The sequence below is a fragment of the Falco peregrinus genome, chromosome 3 (genome assembly GCF_023634155.1).
Source record: "Falco peregrinus isolate bFalPer1 chromosome 3, bFalPer1.pri, whole genome shotgun sequence".
Taxonomy (NCBI): domain Eukaryota; kingdom Metazoa; phylum Chordata; class Aves; order Falconiformes; family Falconidae; genus Falco; species Falco peregrinus.
The window spans coordinates 116636488-116659602 of NC_073723.1; the positions used below are offsets into that span (position 1 = coordinate 116636488).

The following is a 23115-nucleotide window of genomic DNA, read 5'->3' on the forward strand; positions in this document are numbered from 1 at the left end:
TTGGGTTGGGGCCATGCCTCTGTTTGGCATAATTAAGCAAAACTGGAGGATGGAGCAGCTTGCCCTGGCTCTGCCTCGGTGTGCCTGAGGGATGCCCTCCCTGGGATGCCGTCCTGGCCTGCAAGGTCAGCAGTTTACTGCTTTCTTTTTCTTTTTTTTTTTTTTTTTCTCTGATTTGTGGACCTCAAAATGTTTGTGCTGGGGTTGTAGGCACCTTGAGGAGGACTGTGTGGTGGTTAGTTGCTGCTTATGCCCTTAGCTTGTGTGGACACCAAAGGTTGATCTCTTCCCCCATCCCTACAGCCCATAAATTGCTGATTGAAGGAGTTTAGACCCAAGTTGTGGGGCTTTTTGTATTTTTTCAGATGATCATAGACTTGTTGGCAGTGAAGGTCATATTTTGACTCCTAGTTTGTCCCTGGGGCTTGACTATGTGATTGATGAAAATGCAGTGTCTTGCACCAGATGAAAAAAAAAAATAATTTAAAACAGTCTTTTTTTTTTTTTTTTTTTTGTGCCACAGTTTGGTTTGCGTTTTCTAATGAACATGAAATTTTAAAACATATAATTACATAATGCCCTTTGCCCTTCCCTCTCTGCAGTCCTCTGCAGAAACCCTTGGTGTGGAAATACCGGCTGCAAGATGACCTGGGCTCCTTCATGGAAAACCACCGTGGTTTTCCTGGTTATCCTGCCACTGGGTGGCTCTCCGGCATAGCACCCCTTGGTGCGCCGGCATCCACCAGGCTCGCCAGCAATGGGAGCCGACAGAGCCCAGTAATAACCAGTAATAACCACCTTTGGCCAAACACCATGGCTCGCGCTGCCATCCCCTGCTTGGCTTTGAGAGGCGAGAGCTGCCAGGAAGAATTGCAATTTTTATGTGTGTGTATATATATATTGTATACACTTTTAAGCATATACGTATGTAAACGCATACGTATGTGTGTATATATCTGCATGTATATGTGTATGCATAGAAATATATGTGGTTTTTTTCACCCTTCTCGGCTGTAGTGCTCAAATGAGTGGGACACAGTGTGTGTTGGCTCCTGTTGAGCAGGATCAGTGCTGGCTGGGACTGTAGGCTGGATGTGGGGCTGGCGTGAGTGGGCAGAGAAGCACCCTTAATGTGGAAAGAATTGGCCATTTGTCTTGGTATCCTGGGAAAGCCCTGGGCATCGTCTTCTCAGATGCAGTGAAATTCCTCCAGCAAACGTTCTTGTGGGGTTTTTGGGCCAGAAAGGCGGCTGGGCTCCACGCCCCACCTCTGAGCATCCCATTCATCTTCCACCCCTGTCCCATCGCTTCATCTCAGCCCTTGAGCAAGTCTTTTAACTAAAGCTGCACCCAGAAAAACTTCTGAGGAGTTTAAATTGAGTTGAGATGGGGAAGAAATCGCAGGGAAGCGGAGAACAACCAGAGCCCCTTGTGGGGCTGGGGGATGAAGCCGGGGGGGGGGGGGACCAGGAGAGCTGGACCATGGTGCTGAGGACCCCCAAGCACATTCCTTTGAAGGACCCACAGCCAAGCGAGGAGCAGTGCCAGGGCTGATAAAGCGGTGGCTTTGGCCAAGCCGCTCTCGGCTGCGCTGCCACAGTCCCTGAGCATCCCCAAGCCATCAAGCAGCTCCCTCCCAGAGTCCTGCTCCCTCCCAGATATAATTTTTTTTTTTTTTTTTTTGCATGCTCAAGCTCTTTCTGGGTTAGATCTGGAGAGAAAAAGGACATTCTGTCAAGTTGGCACCTTAGCTCTAAACAAATAGCGCAGCGGGTGCCAAGTGTTGACATACTTTGTACAAACAGGAAGTAATAAAATATTTGAACTTCCTGTGGAATTTCCTTCTTTTTTTTTCCCTTTCTCTGCAGTTCTTTATTTAGCAAGAACCCAACTCAGCCGAGCTGCAGCCCTGGTGCAAAGCCCTCTCGCATCCACAGCTGCTTGCAAAATAATCCACAAGAAGCAGAACATGGAAAAATGAATAGCTGGAAGCTATACAGGGATGTTTAGTCTGTTCCTGGGTAAATGGGAGCATCTCCAGGGCCTCCCCCATCACACCCACCTGCTGGCTGCCTTCCCTTCCCTTTCCCTTCCCTTCCCACTGCTCTCGCCTTCTCTCTGCTGTCACTTCTGCTCTCCTCCTCCCGGCTCCCCTTTGCAGCACCAGCCCCTTTCTGCCCATCTCCTGGGAACTCTTGTGCAAAGTCTCTTTCTCTTAATTTTTTTTTCCTCTCTTTAAATGCCTTTCCCCCCATCCTTGACTTTTTTTTTTTTTTTTTTTTTTTTTTTTTTCTGCCATTCCATCTTCCTTAACCTCTCTCCCTCCTTCCGAAATCTCTTCTTCCCTTAACCCCTTGTTTCTGATTTCTATCCCATCCCTGCTGTCCTGGCCGCTGCGTTGAGGAGGAAGGGCAGAGCAGGAGGACTTGATCACTCACCATAACCCTTGTGGGGAAGCACATCTATACTCAGCCACGCTCGTTTGGGCTAAACCCATCCCTCTGGCTGCGAGCATGCACGGAGCCCTGTGTGCCGATGCCGGTGTGGTGGGAAGGGGTGCAAGGCAGCAGCGCTAGGATATGCAGAGTCTTTTCTGCTTACACGGTGAGGGCTTGGACCACGTTGAGTTTAAAATTGCTTTCTGAGGTTCAGTGCTGCCGAAGTTTGGGTGAACAGAGCTGGTTTTCTTCCCCTGGCCAGCAAAGAAGGCGAGTGGAGGAGGGAGCGGGATGCTGGAGCGAGGCACTGGGTGCTGCAGCCCTTGCCTGGCACCACGGACCTCCCCGCTCTTACGTTGCGGTTTAATTTTCTCCTGTCCTGTCCTGAATGATGAAACAGGTGTGAGGAAGGGAGGGCTGTAGCCTGGGTTTCCCTGTCTGAAGAGCATGGGGCAGCAGGGTCCCTGTGTATCCCCCCCTTGTTGCCCACTTGGCCACAGCAGCAGCGCGAATGCTTGTGGCGGTGCTGGTTTTTGGTCTCTTCCTGCCCTGCTTGTTTCAGGTGTGTGTCCCAGATTCGGTGCTTTCAGTCGTGTCCTCGCTTGGTGTGACAGGACCAGCGGTGTGTCCCCACCCTGCAGCATCTGCTGGCTCGGGCAGCAGGATGGAGGGGGCTTGTGGCTGGGCTACCACCAGCCAGGCAAGAGCATTTTGTATCCCCTTCTCCCACCGTGTTGTCCCTGCAGGGTTTTTCTGGTGGGTCCCCATCCTGCACAGGCACAAATCCCCTCCGTGCCGCTCTTCCCTCCCCAGTAGGTTTCCTGCCCTCCATGTCCCTGGGGAGGGAGCAATGGGGCCATGCCAGGAGTGGTGCCACCCCACAGGGGACACTCCAGCGGCCACTGCTCCCAGCGTGGCCCTGAGCACCCACTGCCACCTCGCGCGGCACGTAGCCAGCGGGTAGAAAGGCTTCTCACCTCCCACGGCTCTGAGTCGTTTCCAAGAACCGCTGCTTTTTGCTTTCATATTTTTGAGAGCCTCAGCTGGGTGAGGGTTTCCCTCCCCACCTGACCCCTGCATGTGACATCAGCCTGAGCTGCAGCCTGGCCCCATGCTCTCGGCTGGGAAATTAAGAGTTTGGGATTTGCAAAGGGTGGAAACTCCCTTGTCGGTGCCTGTGCAAGGTGTTAGTGATATCTGTGTCCCCAGGGTGCTGGCAGGCAGTGGGTGCGAGGCTTTGGCTTGGGTGCTGGCTGCCCTTGAGCGCCTTATGCATTGGGGGTCTTGGCTTCAAGTATGGGGTAAAAAAAACAAAAACAAAACAAAAAAAAAAAAACCCAAACCTGGAAGAAAGATTGACTGTACAGGGGAAAATCCTGTCTGTAAATCCAGCCTGAAGATAGCTTTGTCACTCAACAGCAGCGTCCTGGGGTGGCTGCGGGAGGAGGGGGCACCCAGAGCTGGGGCACCTGCTGCAACGGCATTTCTTCCAGCAGCGCTTGCACTGCCCAGGTGGCAATCAGGGAGGAGAAAGCGTTGTATCAGCACTTACTGGGGATGACACATACCTTGCTGTGGCTTCTCTATCCATCTCGAGGCCGTGCTGATAAAAGCAGCACCCTGAACCACCCGGTCCTGTGTCGGACCCGCCAGCCCGGACACACCTCGGCACCGCTGCCCACACACCCCTATCTCGCTGCCTCCATCTCTGTTCTCATCCCACGCCCAGCGCCTCGCTGGCCCCAGCTCCCCGCATCCAGGTGCATCTGCCAACCACCCTGAAAAGCCTCTCTCACTTTTTTTTTTTTTTTTTTTAATTAAGGTGTATCTGAATTCATTTTTCTTGAGCTCAGAGGAGTCTGTGCGGTGGGTTTGGTGTTTTGGTTTTTTTTCTTCCTTTTACTCCTAGTGGATGCTCCAGTTTGAGGCTAGAGAGAAAAATGGTGCGCAGGACCGTGCTAGCAAGGCAAGTGGTCCCCCCGCTGCTTTCCCCATCCCTCGTGGCTGTAGATGAGTCTGAGATTTACTACCAGAAACAGCAAAAACTGAAACCCCGTTTTACTTAGGGAAGGGAAAAGAGGTGCAATATTTCACCCCTAGTGAAATATTTCATCAGAATAAGCTCTACAGAGACCCCAGTATGCTGCTGACAAACAGAAATCACCAGGCATCCCCTGTAAGATGATGCTGCCCTAGTTTGAGCCTCCCATCCTGCCAAATTTAATCTGCAGATGTGGGGCCAAGCACCTGGGTTTTGCATTTGCCGTGGGATGTGCTGGGACGCTTCAGTGCTTTAATCGGGACAGTTGCACATGTGGAATTGGTCAAAACGTGTGGAATTGGTCAGCTCGTGTGGAACTGATCCACGCAGTCAGCAGTCACTCCTCAACACCATCTCGGCACCGGGCTCGACCCCCAAACCAGCTCCGCTCTGCTCCGCAGCCCCCAAGCGTGGCAGGGGTGTTTATTTGGAGGCGAAGGCAGCTTGCCCAGAGCGGAGGCTGTGCTGTGGCTGGGGGAGGCTGAAGAGCAGAGTCAGCCCCTCTCGCTGTGGCAGCATTCAGATTTGGGGGGTTTCAGAGGTGGGGGCTTCCCCGTGGCATGGACTTCTGTGCTCCTGTTTGTTTTTCCTGGGATACAGCAAACTCGATTCCTTTAGCAGTATCGTATTTTCATGCCTTCATGGCTTAAATGCCATCAAAAGTATAAAATGATGTGTTTAATATATTGCAGCAGTGGTTATTTCCTTGCTCACTTTGGGGTTGCAATGTCTTTAAAAGCACTGATGGATTCTGGGGAGATTTGTGCCTCCTTGGTAATTGCTTGTAACTGAGAGCATCTCTTTAGGGCTTCTCTCGTTTGCACCGTTTTGAGGGGGGGGGAAAGAAAGATGGAGCAGAAACATGCCTGTTACCTTTGAGGAAAGTGACTGATCCATTAGTTCCCATCCTGGCCCTGCCGTTGTGCTTCACGGAGGGGAAATTGCAGCACTTTTGGTAAAGACCGAGCCGCTCTCGGGGAGGAGCAGAGCCGATGCCAGGAACCCCACGGCAAAGCTGTCGGTTGCCCCCGCAGCCTGGTGGGGGTTTTGTCCGACCCGTCTCAGGATGCTTTGTTGCGTGGACCTGCGTAAATCTTGTAGGTTTGTGTAAATCCACACCGTGCTTCCTCCGCAGGGCAGGGGAGGAGGGGGCTAAAAAAGGCTGTCTTACAGTTTTGTTATGATTTGAAACAACTCTGAGAGGAGACGGGGACCTGGAAGAGCTCGGTGGGGTGTGGGAAGGTGTGGGGCAATGCATCGTGGCTTTCCAGGATGCCAGCTTCATGAATCTGGAGAAATAAAGTAAAATCTGTAGCTCTCCCATTCCAGGGACACGGGGAAATCAGGATCTACCAAGCAGCAGCCGCAGGTGCGAGTCAGTGAAGGACAGTCTAAAATAGCTGAGGACGAAGAACAGGGAGTGGGGCAGGTGGGTGGGATTATGGGATGGGAGCCAAAGAGGAGCAAGGGCAAAATGATCCCCTGCTGCCGTGGTCCTACAGGCAATTTTGAGACCCCCCCCAGTCTGCGGTGTGCCTAGGGCAGTGACATCCTGTTTTTGCTGCGCCTTTTACCCTCAGAGATTTGATACGGCTTTGGCAAGTGCTTGGAGAAGGGAGAATAAATTATTAGAGGGTCTTGTGCTTCTCAGAAGCTCAAATAGAGACCCAGGACGGGGGCTGCGTTGTGCCAGTATTGTACGACTTCAGATCTTTATCTTGGCAAAAAGGCTTCCTTGTGGGGATACATAAAACTTGAACTTGAGATGTTTCTGTAATTAAAAGCAGGCTCAGTGCTGAAGTGCTCCCGTGGGGTGATAGTTTTGGGTATTATTAGGGTCTTTTGTTTTATTCCCCTGCTTGTCCTTAGCTAGATATAAATACACAGACATTTCCCAGTTTGTCCGGGAATTAGTAAAAATAAAAGAGGAGGGGGGGAAAATGGTGACGAAAAAGGAAAAATATGAGGGGGAAAAAAAAAGGAAAAAAAAGACAGCTAAATCAATCAAACCAACAAGATCATTTAAATAAATAAATGTCCTCACCACTTCCTGGACAGTTATTTGTCGATGTAAAATTACTATAATTTGTTCTAATTTAAAATGCGGTGCTTAAAATACGCTGATTTCCCACTTCTGGAGACCAGTCCTCTTCCCTGGGGAGGAAGAGGAGGAAATCCTGAGTGACACTTTCTCACTTCCTCGTGAACTCTCTGCCCTGGGTGTGCTGCAGCCGTCTGAGGTGGGTGTTTGAAGAAACCCGGGGGGCTCCGTACGACTGCCTGGGGGCTTCGGCATTGCTCCTGGGGGCTGGTGGGCCACCTGCCATGGTGCTTCCCCATCGTGGCCCAGGCGTGATATCCGTGGGGATACCAGGCTAATCCCAGCCGTGCTCCAGCCTTTAGTTTTGCCAGACGGAGCCTGTGGGTCTCTGCTTCTCCCCACATTGTTCCAGCCCTGTGGGGGGCCCTACCTGGAAGAGCAACGGGCTCTGGATGGGCCGTAGGCTTTTTGGGGGTGTGCTGAAACCAGGCAGTCACAGGAAATTCTCAGTGAGAATGCAAGGGATTGTAATATTTTAATTTTATCACTGGTTTTTGTGTTATCCCCTCAGCTGCCATTAGGGTTGTTGGCGCCTGGGATGGGGCACTTGCATGGACGGTGCCCACGAGCCCTGGCCGCTCCGTCCCTCCTGCACGGGGACTGTTCAGCTCCATCTCACCTTTCCCTGTCCCGTTTGCATTTTGGATGGAGACAAATGAAAAGCAAACGTGAGCGGGCTGGGCGGGTGGCACGGCATCGGTGCCACCACTGCGCACCCCCCCAGGCAGCTTGAGGGGGGCACGGTGCGCTGCCTGCTCTCATCCCCCATCTGCCAGATCCCTGAAAAACCTCCGTAACACCCTGTGAACCAGGGCCCTGGCAGTGAGCGGCTGGGCAGGAGGCAGAGGACAGGGTTGAACCCGCATCTCCCGGAGCACGAGCACGGAGGAGGCCCAGAAGTGGTGGGGCAGCAGCTGGCCCAGGGTGGGGAGTGATGAGGAGGTGCCGGCGCGAGGCTCGGGGCTCTGCGTTGGTGCAGGAGCCCTTGCAAATCGGTACTTGCTGCGAAGGAGGGTTTCTCTGTTTGTATTCCCATCGCTAATGTGTTTTGATCCCAGCGGGGAAATTTGCACCCTTTGGTATCTGCCGAGACGTCCAGGGCATTGTTTTCTTGCAGAGGCAGTTCGGACGCTGTTGATACATGCATCGAAAGCAATTATGTTAAACTACCTCCTCCTCTAATTTCTTATAGGCACTGCTATCCAGTTAACCCCTTCGGGGTCCAGTCCTGCAAAGACAAGACGAGGGGGAATTGGGGCTCTAGGGGTGGGTGGATAAATATCCCTCCGGGAGAAAAGCAGCCCAGCACTGGGTTTGTGTGGGTCGGGCTTTGCAAGACCCCCCAGCATCATGCGGGACCCGCTCGCCCCTTGGCAGGGCTCAGGGAGCCCCAGGGGATGCTCAGGTGCCAGGGGCTTGCACAGCATTCCCTGGGGAAAGCAGAGCGGGGACAAAGGTTGCCCGACAGTGCTCAAAGCAATGGGTGTGCATCACCTGAGCCTTTGGTGTTACAGCTCCAGGCTGTCATCCCGGCCTCAAAAGAAGTATTAATAGAGCAACCAAAATTATATGGGCTCTGGTAAATTCACTCCTCTAATTATTTTATTTGCCCCATATAGTAAATTCCACCTCTCCTTTTATAATCACTTGGTGCATAATAACTTCAAGATCATTTCACTTAAAAATGACCAGTATTTTCTAAGCGAAACACTATTGGGAGTCAGAATGGGGAAATTATTTTTGCTTGCATTGTACAAAGAAATCTTTGTTGAAATTGGTTGCGACACCTCCCGCTTTTGAAAGCTTCGGGAAAACCCCAGGGCACAATTCTCAGCTGGGGTGGAAGAAGCATACCTGCCTCTGCTCTGGCTTTGAAAATAAATCAGAATTGAAGAAGTGGGCATTGATAGTGTATTTGGAAGAGGTTAAAATGGAGCAAAAGGATCCTGTGGTAGATGGGGAATGTTTGGAGAATTAAATTTCACTGAAGGCTTCTTCCAGAAGGATGTCGGTGGTGTTTCGATGCTGGGCACAAGGGTGAGTTGTGCCAGGTGTTGTACAAATAAATAGCAAAAGAAATTCCCGCTGGGTCCAGCAGCACGGCCCAAAGGGAGCTGTGCAAAGGGGCAGATGGGCTGGGATGGCTTGCAAGTGATGGGACACGTCAGCACTAAAAAGGAGTATTTGTAAGCACTGCGGCAAGGATGTTGGTGAGCTTCACTCCTTTGCAAAGGGGCAATGTTTTACCCTGTGCCTCAGTTTACCCGTTTGTAAAGCAGATCTAATAATTTGGTGGGCAACAGGTGATGCAGGAGCACTGCATGTGTGTGGAGGTTGTTGTCAGTGAGAATTTATCATGCTGTAGCTGAGACTGCATGTGGCAGGGTTATCAATGAAGTGCAGCCCTGCTTCCCTCGGGTGGGATTTGCAAGCTCGGAGAGACGGTGCGGAGGGTCACAGATTGGAAAAGAGCGGGGGGGGGGGAAAAGTCAGTGCTAAAAGGCAAGTTTCATTTCAGGGAAGACAACAGCTAAAGGACCAGAACTATCAAACAAAACCACAAGATCACATCAGATGTCAGGGCAGGACACATCTTGTTTCTCCCTCTCGAAAGGGCTTATCAGCACAACCAATCACTTTAATGATGTGGCAGAGGGAGGAAGAGGATTTGACTCAGAGTGAGACGAAATGTAGTTCCTAAGACCCTTCTCTTCCGCTGCCGGAGACCAGTCACCTGTTCTACAATCAGCCAGAGATAAATCATATCCTGCAGCGGAAGGTGCTTAGACATGATTTTGCATTATTTTATTTTACTCTTTCCAGTGAATCTACGCGCTGTAGTGTGAGAGGAGGGGACAGGGGAGGAAGAAGAGGGACCGAGCAAGCAGAGAGCATCCCCGGTGCCTGTCTCATCCTCTGAGCCCTTGCACCAAAGGTGATGGCAGCAGGAAGGTGCTGAGCAGCTCAGCCCCGTGCTGCTGTGCCTCCCCGCACGGAGGTTCCCAGCTGAGCACATCCCGAAATTGCGTGCAGGAGCCGGCAGCAGCTCGGCAGCCCCGGAGCCTGGCACAGCCCCTCTGCCTGCAGTTAGCTCGTGCACAGCTCCGCTTTTTTGGCTTTGGAAGAGCGGTGTTGCAGAAAGGATGAAGGGTGCTGTGCAGGTCACGTTGCTCTTGGGCTCTTGCTTCCACGTTGTGCTGTGCGTGCTGGCAAAGCTCGGCAGGAGCCGTAATTATCGGACATACCAGCCAGTCTCTGGAGATGGAGCTTGGAGCTTAATCCTGGGATCGGGGGATATTAGCATTCAAATGTCAGGGCTCAGCTCCAGCTCTGTCCTAGGGTGAAGGGGAAACCCAGCACTCGAGATCCTCAGACCCTGAGAAAGTTTGGGTCTGATCTGGGTTACTGAGAGCTGCCATAGCCAGCTGGCTGCCCGGCAGCCTCGCAGCGTCAGGTACAGCTCATACCCATTAGCTGTACCACATTCCTTGCACAGGTCTGAACCCAGCAGATGGTCCTCCCCATCCTGGGCAGAGTATCCTTAGCCAGTGTCACCCGAAGGAATTTGATGTGCTTGCCCTAATGGAACAGGTTATTAACTGGGAAAAACCAGCTATACTGGTGCCACGCAGGTTCCATTTCAAGTTGTTAGATAGCAGGCATTAACTCACTGTAAACTGGCATCACTCCACTGATCTAGGTAGTGACAGCTAATACATGCAGTTGAAAATCTGATCTCAGACGTGACTGAGGCAATACCAGATGGATGTACTTGAGATCCATCTCCTTTCTCCCAAGCACCCAGCTTTGAAATCTTTGAATCGGGGGGTTTTGCCTAATTCCATGAGAACTGGACCACAGCCCATAAATGAATTTTGCCTTCCTGGAAATGGGAGCAACTGCAGAGAAGTCAGCAAGGTTGGTGGTTTTTGCACCCTGGTATGAAAGCTGCTGTATTTCCCACAGATCTGCACCAATCTGCTGGTTTGTGACACTCGACGTGAGATTTTCAGGTCTGCAAATCAAAACTTTTAAAACCCACCTAATTCACTCTCTTGTCTCAGCGTCAGGCTTTCAGAGGTCTTTAAGGATGGAAAGATGCAGGAAAGCACTTGCAGGGGTTTTTCTGCAAGGCATGAGTGGGCTAAATGCTTAAACCTGACAAATTTTACCGAGTGTATCGCCGAGAGTGCCCCCAGCTTTCCCTGTGCTGTGAAGTGTTTTAGGTATCTTTGCATATCTAGAAAGACTCCGTCTCCCTTCTGAAACCCTGGGAATGGGGAGCTGTGTCCTTCAGGAATTTGTGCCGAAGGTGATTGGAAATTTGGGCGTGATGTTCCTTTTGATTTGAACATGGGCCACAGCTCTCGCATCCCAGGAGCTTTTGGAACTGCTACCTGGAACTGGATTTCTGTTTAAATAACTGAATTAATGCCCTGCTTTGTTTTCCTTCCAGAGGGCTTAGTTTTGGGGTGTCCCAGTGCAATAAAGGACCACAACAGGATTTAGCAGGAGCTGCCCCACTTGCAAGGGCTCCCGTGGCAGGGTGGGCAGGGAGAGAGGCAGAGGCAAAGTCAAGGGACTAACCCAGAAGCGAGACGAGATTAGGGGCTTGCAAAGGCAGCTAATCAATACCAGGCTGCCTAGAGCGAGCATCTCTGCCGCTGCTGGAGCTTCAGACAGTAAAAAACCTACTGTAAATGCAACATATCTCTGTGCTTCCTGCCAGCTGGCTGGGAGCCAGCCTATTTCCTTCAAAAAGAGGGATATTTATTTTCATCCTTTTAGAGGCAGCCAATTCATCTCAGACCACCACCAGCTAAAAAAGCTTTATAAATTAGCAGCTTGCATTTTTTTTTTTTTTTTTGGTAATTCTCTCCCCCACCCCCTTAAATATTATTTTCCTTTCGTTGTTCAAGTCGGTGTAAATCCTCTGCCAGGACATGCGAGCCGAGGCGCATTGCGACACACTCCCCTTTCTCTCCAAGCTGGAGAAAGACAGTAGCGGTAGTGTCTCACGAAAGCCAGAGGAAACCAAAGCAAAGCCTCGCCGTGACTGATTCTCTTTCCAAATGGCGTAAGCAGGCCAACTTCAAACATGTGAATAACGAGTTATCTGTGCTTGACTTTGTTCGGCAGCAGAAGAGACAGTTCCTTCTAATGTTTTCCTCCTGTGAACTTCTGGGCTTCAGCTTTTCGAAGCCGGCTGAAGTAGCGTTGGCACTTGCTGGCTGCTGCTGCTCACCGGAGCTCAGTGGAGATCTCCACCATCCTCTGTGGAGACATCATGTTTGAGTTCCTTCCAGCTGTGGACAGCCCAGTTCCCATCTCCACGCTGTCCTCCCCTCCCTCTTCCACTGGCTGTGGGGTTCCACCAAGTTCTTCTCGGCTGGGAATTCCCCATGGCGAGTCTCGAGCCAGAGGTGGGTTTCCAGGGAAGACCTGAGGGATGCTCATGTGTTGTGTTAGAGGTATGCAAAGATGAAACCACCCCAACATCTGCTGTAAGGGACAGACCTGCTGTTCCCATAACGCGGGCGTTTCACATGTGGCTTGTTTCTGGAGCACATGCTGGGACTTGATAGTCTCGCCGATTCTCAGACTGGGAAAAAATTCAACCCTCTGTAGAGGATTGGCGCGTCTCTCTGAAGTACCTATTTTGAGGGCTACAAGAGGGATTTGAAAGGTGTTTTTGTGCATTGAGATGGAGTTTTATCCACTGCTGATTGCTTTCTTGTGGTCCGTTCTCATAGACGTGTAGAGACTGAGCCGCTGGGTTGCGCGCAGCGTGGCTGCGCGGGCTGCTCCTGGTGAGCTCCTTCGTGGTGAAGCCGTGGAGTTTGGCTGTTATTATTTGAGCAGAGTCTCGGGTGGAGGATGGGGGGAGCTTGCCGGTGGGTTGCTTTGAAGGTGGACAAATGGAGGCCTCTGTGGCCGCTGACGGCTCGGCTCGAGCTGCTGCCCCAGCCCACACTACCATCTCCTGGTTCTCATCGTCCCCTCAGCGGAGCTGAGGAAATGATCTGCAAATGTGTGTGTTAATGAACATCCCCCCCGAGCTGAAACGCTCCGCATTTCCTTCACTCCAGCTTGCCGCCAGCGTTTCACAGCAAGACGCCTGGGGAGAGCCAAGCCACTTCCCACATCTGCTCGCCCGTCCTTTGGTAGCACGGTGCTGTGGTGGGGGACGGAGGCAGACGTGACACCCAAATCCGAGCCCGCCGAGGTCAGAGAGCAGGCTGTGCAGCTCCTTGGCTCTCCTGACTGTAACCTCAGCTACACCTAAACACAGATAAATCAGGGGACTGGGACCCCCAGGCACCCCAGGGAGTGTTTTTTCAAATCAAATCTGCCAGCTCTGAGATTTTGGTATCACTCAAGCCATTAAATTCCTGGAGCCCCTTTCTACCTTTGATCAACTTTATATTCTGCATCTCAGTAATGTGGAGAAATAAGCTGCTTTTGGTGAACACCATAGATACACACCCCCCCCACTGCCTGGAAACCCCATCCAGGGTCCCAGCTCTGGAAGCCACATCAGGTTGCACACTCCTAGAAGGAAGAGCAGGGTCTTTTTGGTCTTTGAAATCTTTTAATGCAGAAAACATGTCTTTAAATCATAGCTTTGAGGGCCTAAGCCTCAGTGCGGTGCACACTGTTTCGCTGTCTGCATTCCAAGGAAACACCCAAAACTTCCAGTATGCTTCTTATTACTGGCCTAAAGTCTCAAATTCACATCGGCTCGTCTAGCTGGGAAGTGTTCAATGGGATCGCTCCTTTGATATGCTGATACAGATCTTGTTATTGCATCAGGATCGTAGGTGATCTGTCAACGTTTACATCATGTCATGTTCAATATCGGACTTAACTGATGCAGAAACCCGATCCAGCGTTAAAACCCTTGCGCTGTTGACAAGAAGTGCCTCAGGTCAGTAGCTGCCATCGTTTTATAGTACTAAGGGCTGTTGTTTCCATAAATATTGACCTGCAAGCCAGTGCTAGCACAGCTGGAATTGCAGTGCAGGATCTTCAAGCCCACAGCAGGTTTCATGCCCCAAAATTCATAGGTCAAGGCGATGAAAAGACTTCTCAGCCAGATTTCTTGGGATAAGGTCTGGAGCTGTTTGAAGTTGATTGAAAATCCACCCACTGGCTTCGGGAGGCTTTGAGTCAGTCCTTGGGTTAAGCTAGAAACCACCTTCCTCTTCTCTAAGGTATGAGCTATTGTTCACTTGACGGCATTGGTTTCCTCTCCGTGACAGCTGTGGGTAGATGGGGAAGGGCTTTTAATGAAGCCAACCGCTGCAGAAATTAAAAAGCTCAGGTTGTTCTGATGAAAGAAACCCATTAATAGTGATTCTCTCTTGCGTGACAAAGTCTGACGTCTCTAGCTCTAAGTGACAAGTGGCAGGAAGTTCTGGGGAGACAGCCTGTGCTAAAGAGGGTTGGCAGCCCAAGTTGCTGGGTTTTAACTCATTCGCTGCCTTGTTTCGTATGATTTAGCACTGCCAGGTCCCACCCGTGGAGATGGGGTGGGATACTGGGCTGGGAAGTATGGGAAGGGTCCTGATCCCACCACTGCTTTCCTCTGAGTTTTCACTTCTAAATGCATTTGCCTTGACTTTATATTTGCCTCAAGTTTTCTACTTTCTTTTTATCGGGATAGTTTTAGGATTTGAGGGCTTTTCCTGGGTCTCCCTGCAAACCAGCCCCTTCTAGAGGATGTAAGTACAGCACTGCTATTTACTTGAGGCTTAAAACCCCCACGGGGCTGTGCCTGCGTTCAGACAGCGTGAGGACCTGGGCAACCACAGCGCAGCATGATGCAGCCACATGAAGCCCTCAGTTAAGTCGTACAGCTGAATAATCCTTAAAAACATTATCAGCATAGGCATCATTTGATATAGTTTTCAGGATTTTCTCTGTCACATGCCAGATACTACTGCAGGATAGGATTTCAGCTGAGATAGAGGCAGAGGATTTCACTGCCATTAAATTTCTGTGGAACTTGGTCTTTGAAGTCCTTCTGGCTCCTCTGCTAAGCTTTGCCTGAGAAAACTGGTTCAAGGTAAACCATGAACCTATTTTTCTTTTTCTGTGCTCAAACGTGTACTGAAATAACAAAATGTGGACCAAAACAAGATACTTCACTGCACATGCTTTCCCCCCTGGGGAAAGCACAAATACTGTGTGACAGATGCCGCTTGCGTCTCCGAAGGCCCTCAGATAACGCAGAGATGCCAGAGGTCTAGGGACACACAGAGATTCAAAGAGATTGTTTATGGTGTCAACTTGAGGTTTTCTTGGTTTACTTCACACAGCAGGGAAAATATATTTTCAAAATACCGCTGGGTTTTGCTTTCTGCTGGGAGTTCGTCCTTACCAAGTTTTGCTCTCTGGCGTCAGCACGTTTGGGCTTTTACACACCTGGGAGCTGGGGGACTGTAGAGTTTGAGGGGGATGGTGGGGCTCACCTGGATGTGGAAGTCCCAGAGAAGGGTAGAAGCCCCTCAAAAACTGTGGCTGGGGGCACTTTGCTGTTGGGGTACCCATGGAGCGACGCTGTGGTAGGGAGCTCAGTGGGGAGCACGAGATCCCCTCCTGAGTCAGGGCTCTCGTCTCCCGTCTGAGCCGTCCAGCGTCTCCACAGACAGCCTGGCAAGGGCAGCCTGAGAGCGATGAGCCAAGCGAATGCGAGATCAGAAGATACCAGACATCAGATTTAAAGAGGGGGAAGTCTGGGGACTTTCTGTGACTTCGCTATAAATTGACACCGAGCTCACGCTACGCAGATGTGAGGGGGGAGGGAAGAGAGGGTGCGAGCAAGAGGTGGCTGCATTTTTCGCCTTTTAAATGTGTCACTTTTCTTCTTAAAAGCCACCAAGACCTGAACTTGACTTGGTGGATGTTAGGCCGTCGGGCTGGATCTGATAAGGCCCAGCTCTCAAAAGAGCTGGAGAAGGGTTTCTTCCCAGCTCCTCTCCTATCTCCTCGGCATGCCTGCACACCTCCAGTGCCCCCGAGCTCTGCTCTCGATTCCGCCAGGATAAGGCATTTGACACCTTGGGAAGGTCCTTTCATGGCAGGTGCAAAGAGCTGGGGGTGTTGCATGGCTGTCTGGCTGCGGCAGGTAAAGAGCAAGGAGAATCCAAGGTCTGAACCCAGCACGGGTGTAAAACCGAAGCAGCTCCAGCTTCTCTGGAGTCCCTCCAGCTTTGTGCGGGTGTAACTGAGACTGGAATCCGGCCCAGAGAGAGTGAAGCCGTTTGGCGATGATTAATATAGTAAAATGCAAAAGTTATGTATCAAGTGTATTTCATGCGCCTCTTGCCTCGGGACAATTAGCATAAATTTAATAATTATTGCCCTGTGCCAGCAGCTGCTACCTAAGGAGCTGGGAGTGCTTTACAAATGCTTATTAGTTGCTACCCTGCCTGGGGGAGGTAGGTGAATAGTCTCCCCGTTTTATGGGTAGGAAAAGAGGAACAGAAAGCAGCAGTGAGATGGCCAAGGTGTGGTACCAGGGCGGGCTGCTCCCATCCCTCCTCCTGTGCCTTCTCCAGCCCTGCCTGGCCTTGACCCTGTTGGGTGGGCAGAGCTGGGGAGGGGACTGGAGTAGGACGAGCGTTTCTTCTTTGTGCATTGAGCAAATGCTGTAGAAAATACTTAAAATTCAGTGTTTCTTTTGCCTCTGTCAGGAGATGGGGTTTCTCCTGCCTCGCACCTGTCTCCCCTCCTTGTTCAGAGTGAGTGAGGGCTGGTGCAGGCTGGTCGCTTGGGCACGGCACGGGGCATCCTGACGCTGGCCCCCACGTCCCGCTCCGTGATCAGATACTGACTTGCCAGATGATCTGGGGCCTCCTGCACTGGGTCAGTCTGTGTCCCTTCTTTGGCAGGCTTCATCTGTCTAAACCGCGAGGTCTTCCCACGTGTGTGTGCCGTGCAAAGCCCCGCAGGGAGCCGAGCTCTGCTGGCGCCACCACGCATTACCCCCGTGCGAATAATAGCAAACCACAAATACAGAGGCTGCGCTGACTTTGTGTGTAACCAGGGTGCTCTAGCCAAAGGGTAACTGATTAGATATCAGACTCTCTTATCGTGTTCCAGGGCACAGACAAAAGCTAGAAGACCAAGCCAAACCCTTCACCGACCGCTACGGGGAGCTGGAACGGCTGCGCCAGTCCATGAGAGTCACCCCAACAACACCCAACCCCCGTGGATCCCTCAGCACCCCAAGCCACTTCGGGTCCCAGGCTCAAACTCCAATACAAGGTAACTGGCTGGGTGTCCCAGCCTGGCGTCGCACCCTGAACCCTTGTGCTCCCCACACAGCTGGGCTGGGGCTGGAGCCGTCCCAGCAGAGCGAGCTCCCCCCCGGGGCGTGTGTTAGGGCTGGAGTCCAGCTCTCCCCTGGGTGAAGAGCCCTGCCTGGGGGACAAGCCAGCGAGAGGTTTGCTTGGGTTTCTTGACCCTGGAAGCCTTTTTGCTCCTACTAAATCATCAGATGGCTGCTGAATCGTAAACCCAGGCCATTTCGCTTTGTGCACCATGAGATACAGGGTCTTAGGAAAAACCGAGCCGTTTCAGCAGGAACGCGAGGGAGATCAGAGCAACATACTTTGAATCCAGTAGCTTCTTTGACATGAAGGCACCCGCGTAGACGGTTAAGCATCAACTAGAAAGGGTGTATTATACTTTACATGCTAATCCAAATGGTTTCTTATCTTGTTGCATTGTGTTTATGCCAAGTCTGGTGATCCATCACCCAACTGCAGCATAATTCCCCACACGTATGCACACCTGCATGGGCGCACGCGTGCGCACACACACACACACACAGAGGCTTTGCTCTTCCTGTATTTGCTATTGGCATAGCTGAGCCCTCGGGCATTCCCTGGGAATCTGCATTGTAGCTTGTTGCCAGGAAAGAGGTAGGAATTGCCACCGGAGCTACCCAAGAGAGGTCAGTCACCTGAATTCCAGCCCCACACTAAGCATTGCGTTTGAAAATACCCAGTGCCGTGCACTTGCTTCCTACGCTTCTTAGCCCAGCCAGATGCCACAAGGATATAGTCGGAGACCATTCTCCTGTCCATGCGTGCGAGGTGCTCCCTTTCCATGCATTTGTAATCTCAGTGGTGTTTTTCTTTGAAAATCAGCAGAATTACTAACGGGGATTTAGGGGTTAGTATTTAGAGCTGTTTGCTTTTTGAGTTTTGGTGAGAAGTGGCCCTTCTTGGAAGGCTGCGTATGAAAAGGTTGAAAAGCTTTTGGGTTGCATTTTCAGAAGTGCTGTAGATGTTTGAAAACCTCAGTGTCATTGGCAAAGAGGGTGTCTCAGGTGCAAAAACATGTTTGAAAACGTTACCTGAACTGTAAAAGCTGCCCCACTCCTCCCAACCCCAAATTACAGTGAAAATTTAATTTATTTCTCATTGAAATGCAAATCTGCATGCTTGGAATTTTCATTGATATTAGCACAGTTTATGAGAAGAACCCGGGCATTTTGTGTAGGATTATCATTTGATTTTTGTTTAAAAGAATCAAGAGGGAGAGAAAGAGTTTTATAGGCTCACCCCATTGGCTGCATAATAAAGAAAGAGATTCTTGGGAGAAGAAAAAAAGATGCGTATTTTAAATTAGCTCAGTCCCCTGTAGTGCCAGAAACCCAAAGAGCGGCTGTTTGGAGCAAAGAATCAGGTGATGACACAAATTCAACAAGAAAAAAAATGAAACTGGCCACAATCTGCTGTCCGTGCCAAATTCCCAAATGTCAAGTGACAGCAGGAGTGGAGACACACAAAATTAGCCATCTAAAATCATTCCTGCGGAGTAAATCCAAAGTACCAGGAATGCTGCAAAAGGCAGTTCATGCACGCTCTGCTCTTGGCTTCCTTGTTCCCAAGTCGGAGGCACTGTCTTAAAATTACTGTGGGTTCTTACCAGCGTAACTGGGAGCAGAATCAGCTCAGTAATTTTAATCTCAGCCCTGTCCTTTTGACACAACGCTGACTATAACCAATCATAATCATAATAATGATAATAATTTTTAAAAATATATTCTTTCTCTCACACACACATGGCTTATTCACAAAGATCATAATTTTTACCCAAGCAAGTGGAGCCTGGCCTGTGCCAAGAATAACACAGGAGTTAACAGGCCTGTAATTCTCACGACTTGGCACGTTCTTAGGTAACACACACAAGACGATTAGCAAAAAGCATAACGAGATATCGGTTAGGAGGGACGAACGGGGTAGGCTGGAGTTCATCCGGTCCTCGCTATCCTTTACCTAGGTGCTTCCCAAATGTTTTTAGCATCCTTGCATCCCTGTGCAGGGATTAAAAGGGGGCCAGTCATAGGCAGAGAGGCAAGTTTTCCCTCCACGGTCACCTACGCCCGGCATCCCTCCGCTCGTGTGCTGGAGGTGGTTGGCCTCCCAGTTCTGCTGACTGAGCAGTTTGCATAAACGCTTCCTAATCCACTTCTGGCAAAACAAGGCTGGGGAGCTGAGACACTCAGAAACAGCCTCGGCCACTGAGGGGGGGATTCAGGCACCTCAGATTCCTGAATGCAGCACGTGGAGCTGGGGCTTTGAAGCAGACAGGCACGTAGGAGACAGCATTTATCTTTGGGAGGAATTGCGGTCCTCTGGAGATGTGTTTGCTCTGGCCCAGTCCAACCTTTCCTCCTCGGAGCAAAGGCTGTGGCCACAGTGGAGATCACAGCAAGGACGCTGGTGTAAATGGGAGAAGAATCTGGCCCTCAGCCATTTGCAGAAGACTTTCAGTAAAGCAGCCCCTCGAGGTTATAAATAGCCCCTGTGTAAAACGATCATCCTGAGGTTAAATGGTCTCAAACCAAAAACCTCCCGGTAAGAGAAAACCGATCGTTTCTGAAGGGCATGCCAGGAAACATGGGAGAAGAGCGTGCTCAGCACCGTGGCTGAGCGGGTCAGATCCTGCTCTCGCCCTGGTTTCCCACTGCCCAGTGTCAGTGCATTTCAGTGGCTTCGGTCTTGCCTTACCCCATGCAGACGGGCAGAGAATCAATCCCTTCCCTTGGCTGTCCACAAATGGATGGGCATTTGCAATCCTCCACACACCCCATTTCCTTCCTATTTACACCTCTTTGCGGGGAAAACAGGGTAATTCTGGGTTCACCTCAGTGTAGCGGTGGTGAGAATCTGGCCTGGTAGCCAGGCAGGTAGGACAGGCAGACCCTCGTCTCGCCTCCGCCAGCACTGCTTCCCTGGCTTCAGCAGAACCGAGCTGTTTGCTGCCATTGAGGATTTGGCCCAATACTTCTCCAGCGAGGTCTGGAAAATCTGAGGTTTTGAAATCCCGGCTCTCCCGTCTCCACAGCGAGACACCAAGCTGTCATTAGGATGGCTTGAAATGGTTCCTTATTACGGGGCACGCGAAGCCAGAGCCTTGCGTGCTTGCTTCAAGTTTTGTCTCCTAGCTTAAAAAAATCAAGTAGCTCCCAAAAGTGAAGCAAGATGTTAAAGGAACTTGCCTCTGCCTGCCTTTGGCTGCTTCTCGGGGCCCCCTTACTCTGGGAAAATGGGATGGTGACAGACACACATCTTCCTGGGGAGAACCAGGATGGTCCTAGCAACCCCCAATTCTCCACGCGACCCTTTGCCCTTGCCCATGTTTCAGCAGCGATTCATGCTGAACCATTTTATTCCCGTTGCAACAGAGAAGGGGACCCCCCACGCAGCCGGCTCCTGCATTCTAGCTTTGTGGTGGAAACATCTTCAACCACTCAAAAGCAATTGTGTGCATTGTCCGGCAACATGTAGGGGCCTTGTGTGCACGAGGACAATTGCAAAGTGATTTTAAATTTGATCTACTCAGTAACAGAGCAAGTTGTTTTGATTAATGCACTTAACATCCCCTTGCACACTCTTCATATTGCTCCAGCGAAACCGAATTCCCTTGACTTCACAGGGAGAACAGTAAATGCTGGATCCTTTTGCAAACTCCATCCTGCCTCTCCTGCCCTTAGTGTCTGCTAAATGGTCTGGGAGACGTTGTCTTTGCTGGTGAAGAGCTTTCAGATCTCCTGATCTGGAAACTGCTCAGCTTTAACCAGCTTGATTTCCAGTCCACTACTTAAAGCCAGTGCAGCATTTTTAATGTAGGCCAGTCATCAGCAGAATGCTTCACCATACGCATTTAAAGCAAAATATCACTCTCTTTTTCTTTTTAAATATACATTTTTAAAGTATTACATTACTTTTAAGAAGCCTCTTGGCATAAGCAGTGAGTGCCCTATTGTTTCCGAAATGCAACGTGGCTGCTCTGAGGTTAAGTCCTGAATTATGGGCCCAGCAAATACACTGAATTGCTGCTTCCTAATCCCTGTCCAGATCGACTTATGGTTTCTTTAAAATATCCGTTTCTTAATGGATAAAAACATTCTACCATGGGCAGAGACTAAATTGTTTCCAAAGGAAGCTAGGCAAGCATTAGTGGGAAGAAAACATATTGTGGGATTCAGCTTCAGCCTCAAAGGAAGGAACACGCTTGAGATGGGTTTCCTGCCTGCTCTCCGGCTCCGCAGGCTGCTGTGCCTATCTTTAAACTGCTTTTCTGCTCCTCTCAATTACGTTTGCCCGCTGCACACTGGATGTCCCTTAAATGAATTTGGCTTGTAACCATCAAAGAGGAACCGCAGGCCAGTGCTGGATGGGAGCATCCCCCAAGCCAGAGTCCAAGCACCCACGACCGCTGCTTTTGCCACTGACGTGCAGCCACCTCCGTCTCCCAGCCACAGCTCGGGGGGCCGAAGCGCTGCAGTTCCGACGAAACAGCAGACGAGCGAAATTGCAGACGAGCTTGCAACAAGCCCGGCTGAATTTGCCTGAGGCTCCAGGGATGCCATCCTGCCTTTGACTTGGGATTATCAAATGTGCTGGGATTCGCTCTGCCAGATCCAGAGTACCGCTGGGGAGCCTCCAGCCCGGGGTCCCGCTGCAGGAGGGCACTGCTGGCATTGCCAGGCTGCTGGGCTGCGGCAGAGCAGGGCTGGAGCCTCTGCTCTCACCCCATCGGCCGCCCCTGTCAGCCTGCCACTCCGCAGTGGGTTTCCCATGGCAGACTTGGCCTGGTCCAAACCTGCTCGGCAGGCAAGGTGGTCTAGCTGCAGGCTGGGTTGTAAATTCAGCAACTTCCTTTTATGTAGTCAGGGCTTGTTAATTTTTTTAAATACCCTTTGAATACAGGTAAAGAGCAAAGTGCAGGCAGGCCAGAGGGAGTGCCTGCAATCAAGGGAGCGTTTCCCGTTCAGCCCACCCACCTGCTCCAATTAGCACCGTTAGCTTATTCATTAGCTTTGTGGGATGGATCGGTGGGGATTGAGCCTGATGCGGTACCAGCCGGGCAGAGGAGGGCTCTGGGGATGGTGCGGGGAAGAGAGAGGCTGTCACGGGAGAGGAAGCTGGGAGAGCCTGGCTTGTTTAGTCTAGCAAAAGGCAAAAGGCAGGCTGGGGGTGAAGCTGATTGCTCTGTGTAAATACATCCAGGGGGTAAACATCAGGGAGGGAGAGGAGCTAATGTAAGCTATGAAGGACAGTGCTGGCACAGGAGATGGGGCTGAACTGGCCCTGAATGAATCCAGACTGGATGTTGGAAGCAGGGTCCTGCCCAGAAGGGCAGGATGGATCCAACAAATGGCTAGGAGCATCCCAATGGACCTGGAAGAGTTTGCAGGGGAGGGTGAGATGCGGTGCATGATTCACTGAGCTGGGAATATCTGGGAATTTCCCTGCCTGTATAGACAGGGAGGCTGTTGCCCAGCGTATCTGATTGAAGGTGCTGGGAGAGGACCCCGGCGAGTGGAGTTGAGATTTGTGATGCTCAGTGGGGCAGGTCTGCGGGCTGAGTGTGTGTCTGCACGGCAGCACATGGTATTTGAAGAGTATTAGAAAACTGAGCAGCAAACGTGCTCAGCAATCTTGAGGTGGTGCCTAGCGATGCTGTGATAAGCGACGTGTGTGTGTGTGTGTGTGTGTGTGTGTGTGTGTGTTGTTGTGTTTTGATTTGGTTTTAGTTTTTTAAAAAAAAAAACTGCAGAGGAAGTACTTGCACCCAGTTTGTGAGCTGGTTATATCAGATACAGAACAATTGCACCATGGGCGTGTAACAACGGATGCTGTTCACACCCTCATTTTTTTTCAACACCTCCCCTCCTCCCCCAAAATAAATTTTGCTCTATTTTTTGTGGGGTGGGAGGAAGGGGCTGTTTTCTTTTTTAGTTGGCTCTGACTTGGGAAGGAACAAACTTGTTAACATGTGTGACAGAGGCGTGAGAGCGTGCCTGCATGCGTGGGTGGGGTGGAGAGCGGTGCTTACTCTAGAGATGAGCCGGGTCTTCAGAGATCAAATGAATCTCGTGCACCTTCCCGTACAGAGCAGATTCTCTCCATCTTTGGCCACCTGCCTCACCGTGCTCCCAGATGGAGCCATTATGACCAGGGGAAGGAAGCAGAGAGGAAGAGAGGTCAGAAAAATGCTGAAAGACAACT

At 50.9% G+C, this 23115-nt stretch overlaps 1 protein-coding gene across 3 annotated transcripts in view; it reads left to right on the forward strand.

Annotated features, from left to right (window-relative positions):
* The window catches only part of RUNX3 (RUNX family transcription factor 3), a 60465-nt gene that overhangs the window by 27791 nt on the left and 9559 nt on the right, over positions 1 to 23115 (forward strand). For 2 of the 3 annotated variants that reach the window (XM_055800279.1, XM_005234130.3), the window contains one exon: positions 16688 to 16852. In XM_055800279.1, the coding sequence (XP_055656254.1) occupies positions 16688 to 16852 (165 nt within the window). Of the gene's footprint in view, positions 1 to 602; positions 1682 to 16687; positions 16853 to 23115 lie in introns of those variants that run through there. The other variant, XM_055800278.1, reaches the window with a different exon arrangement.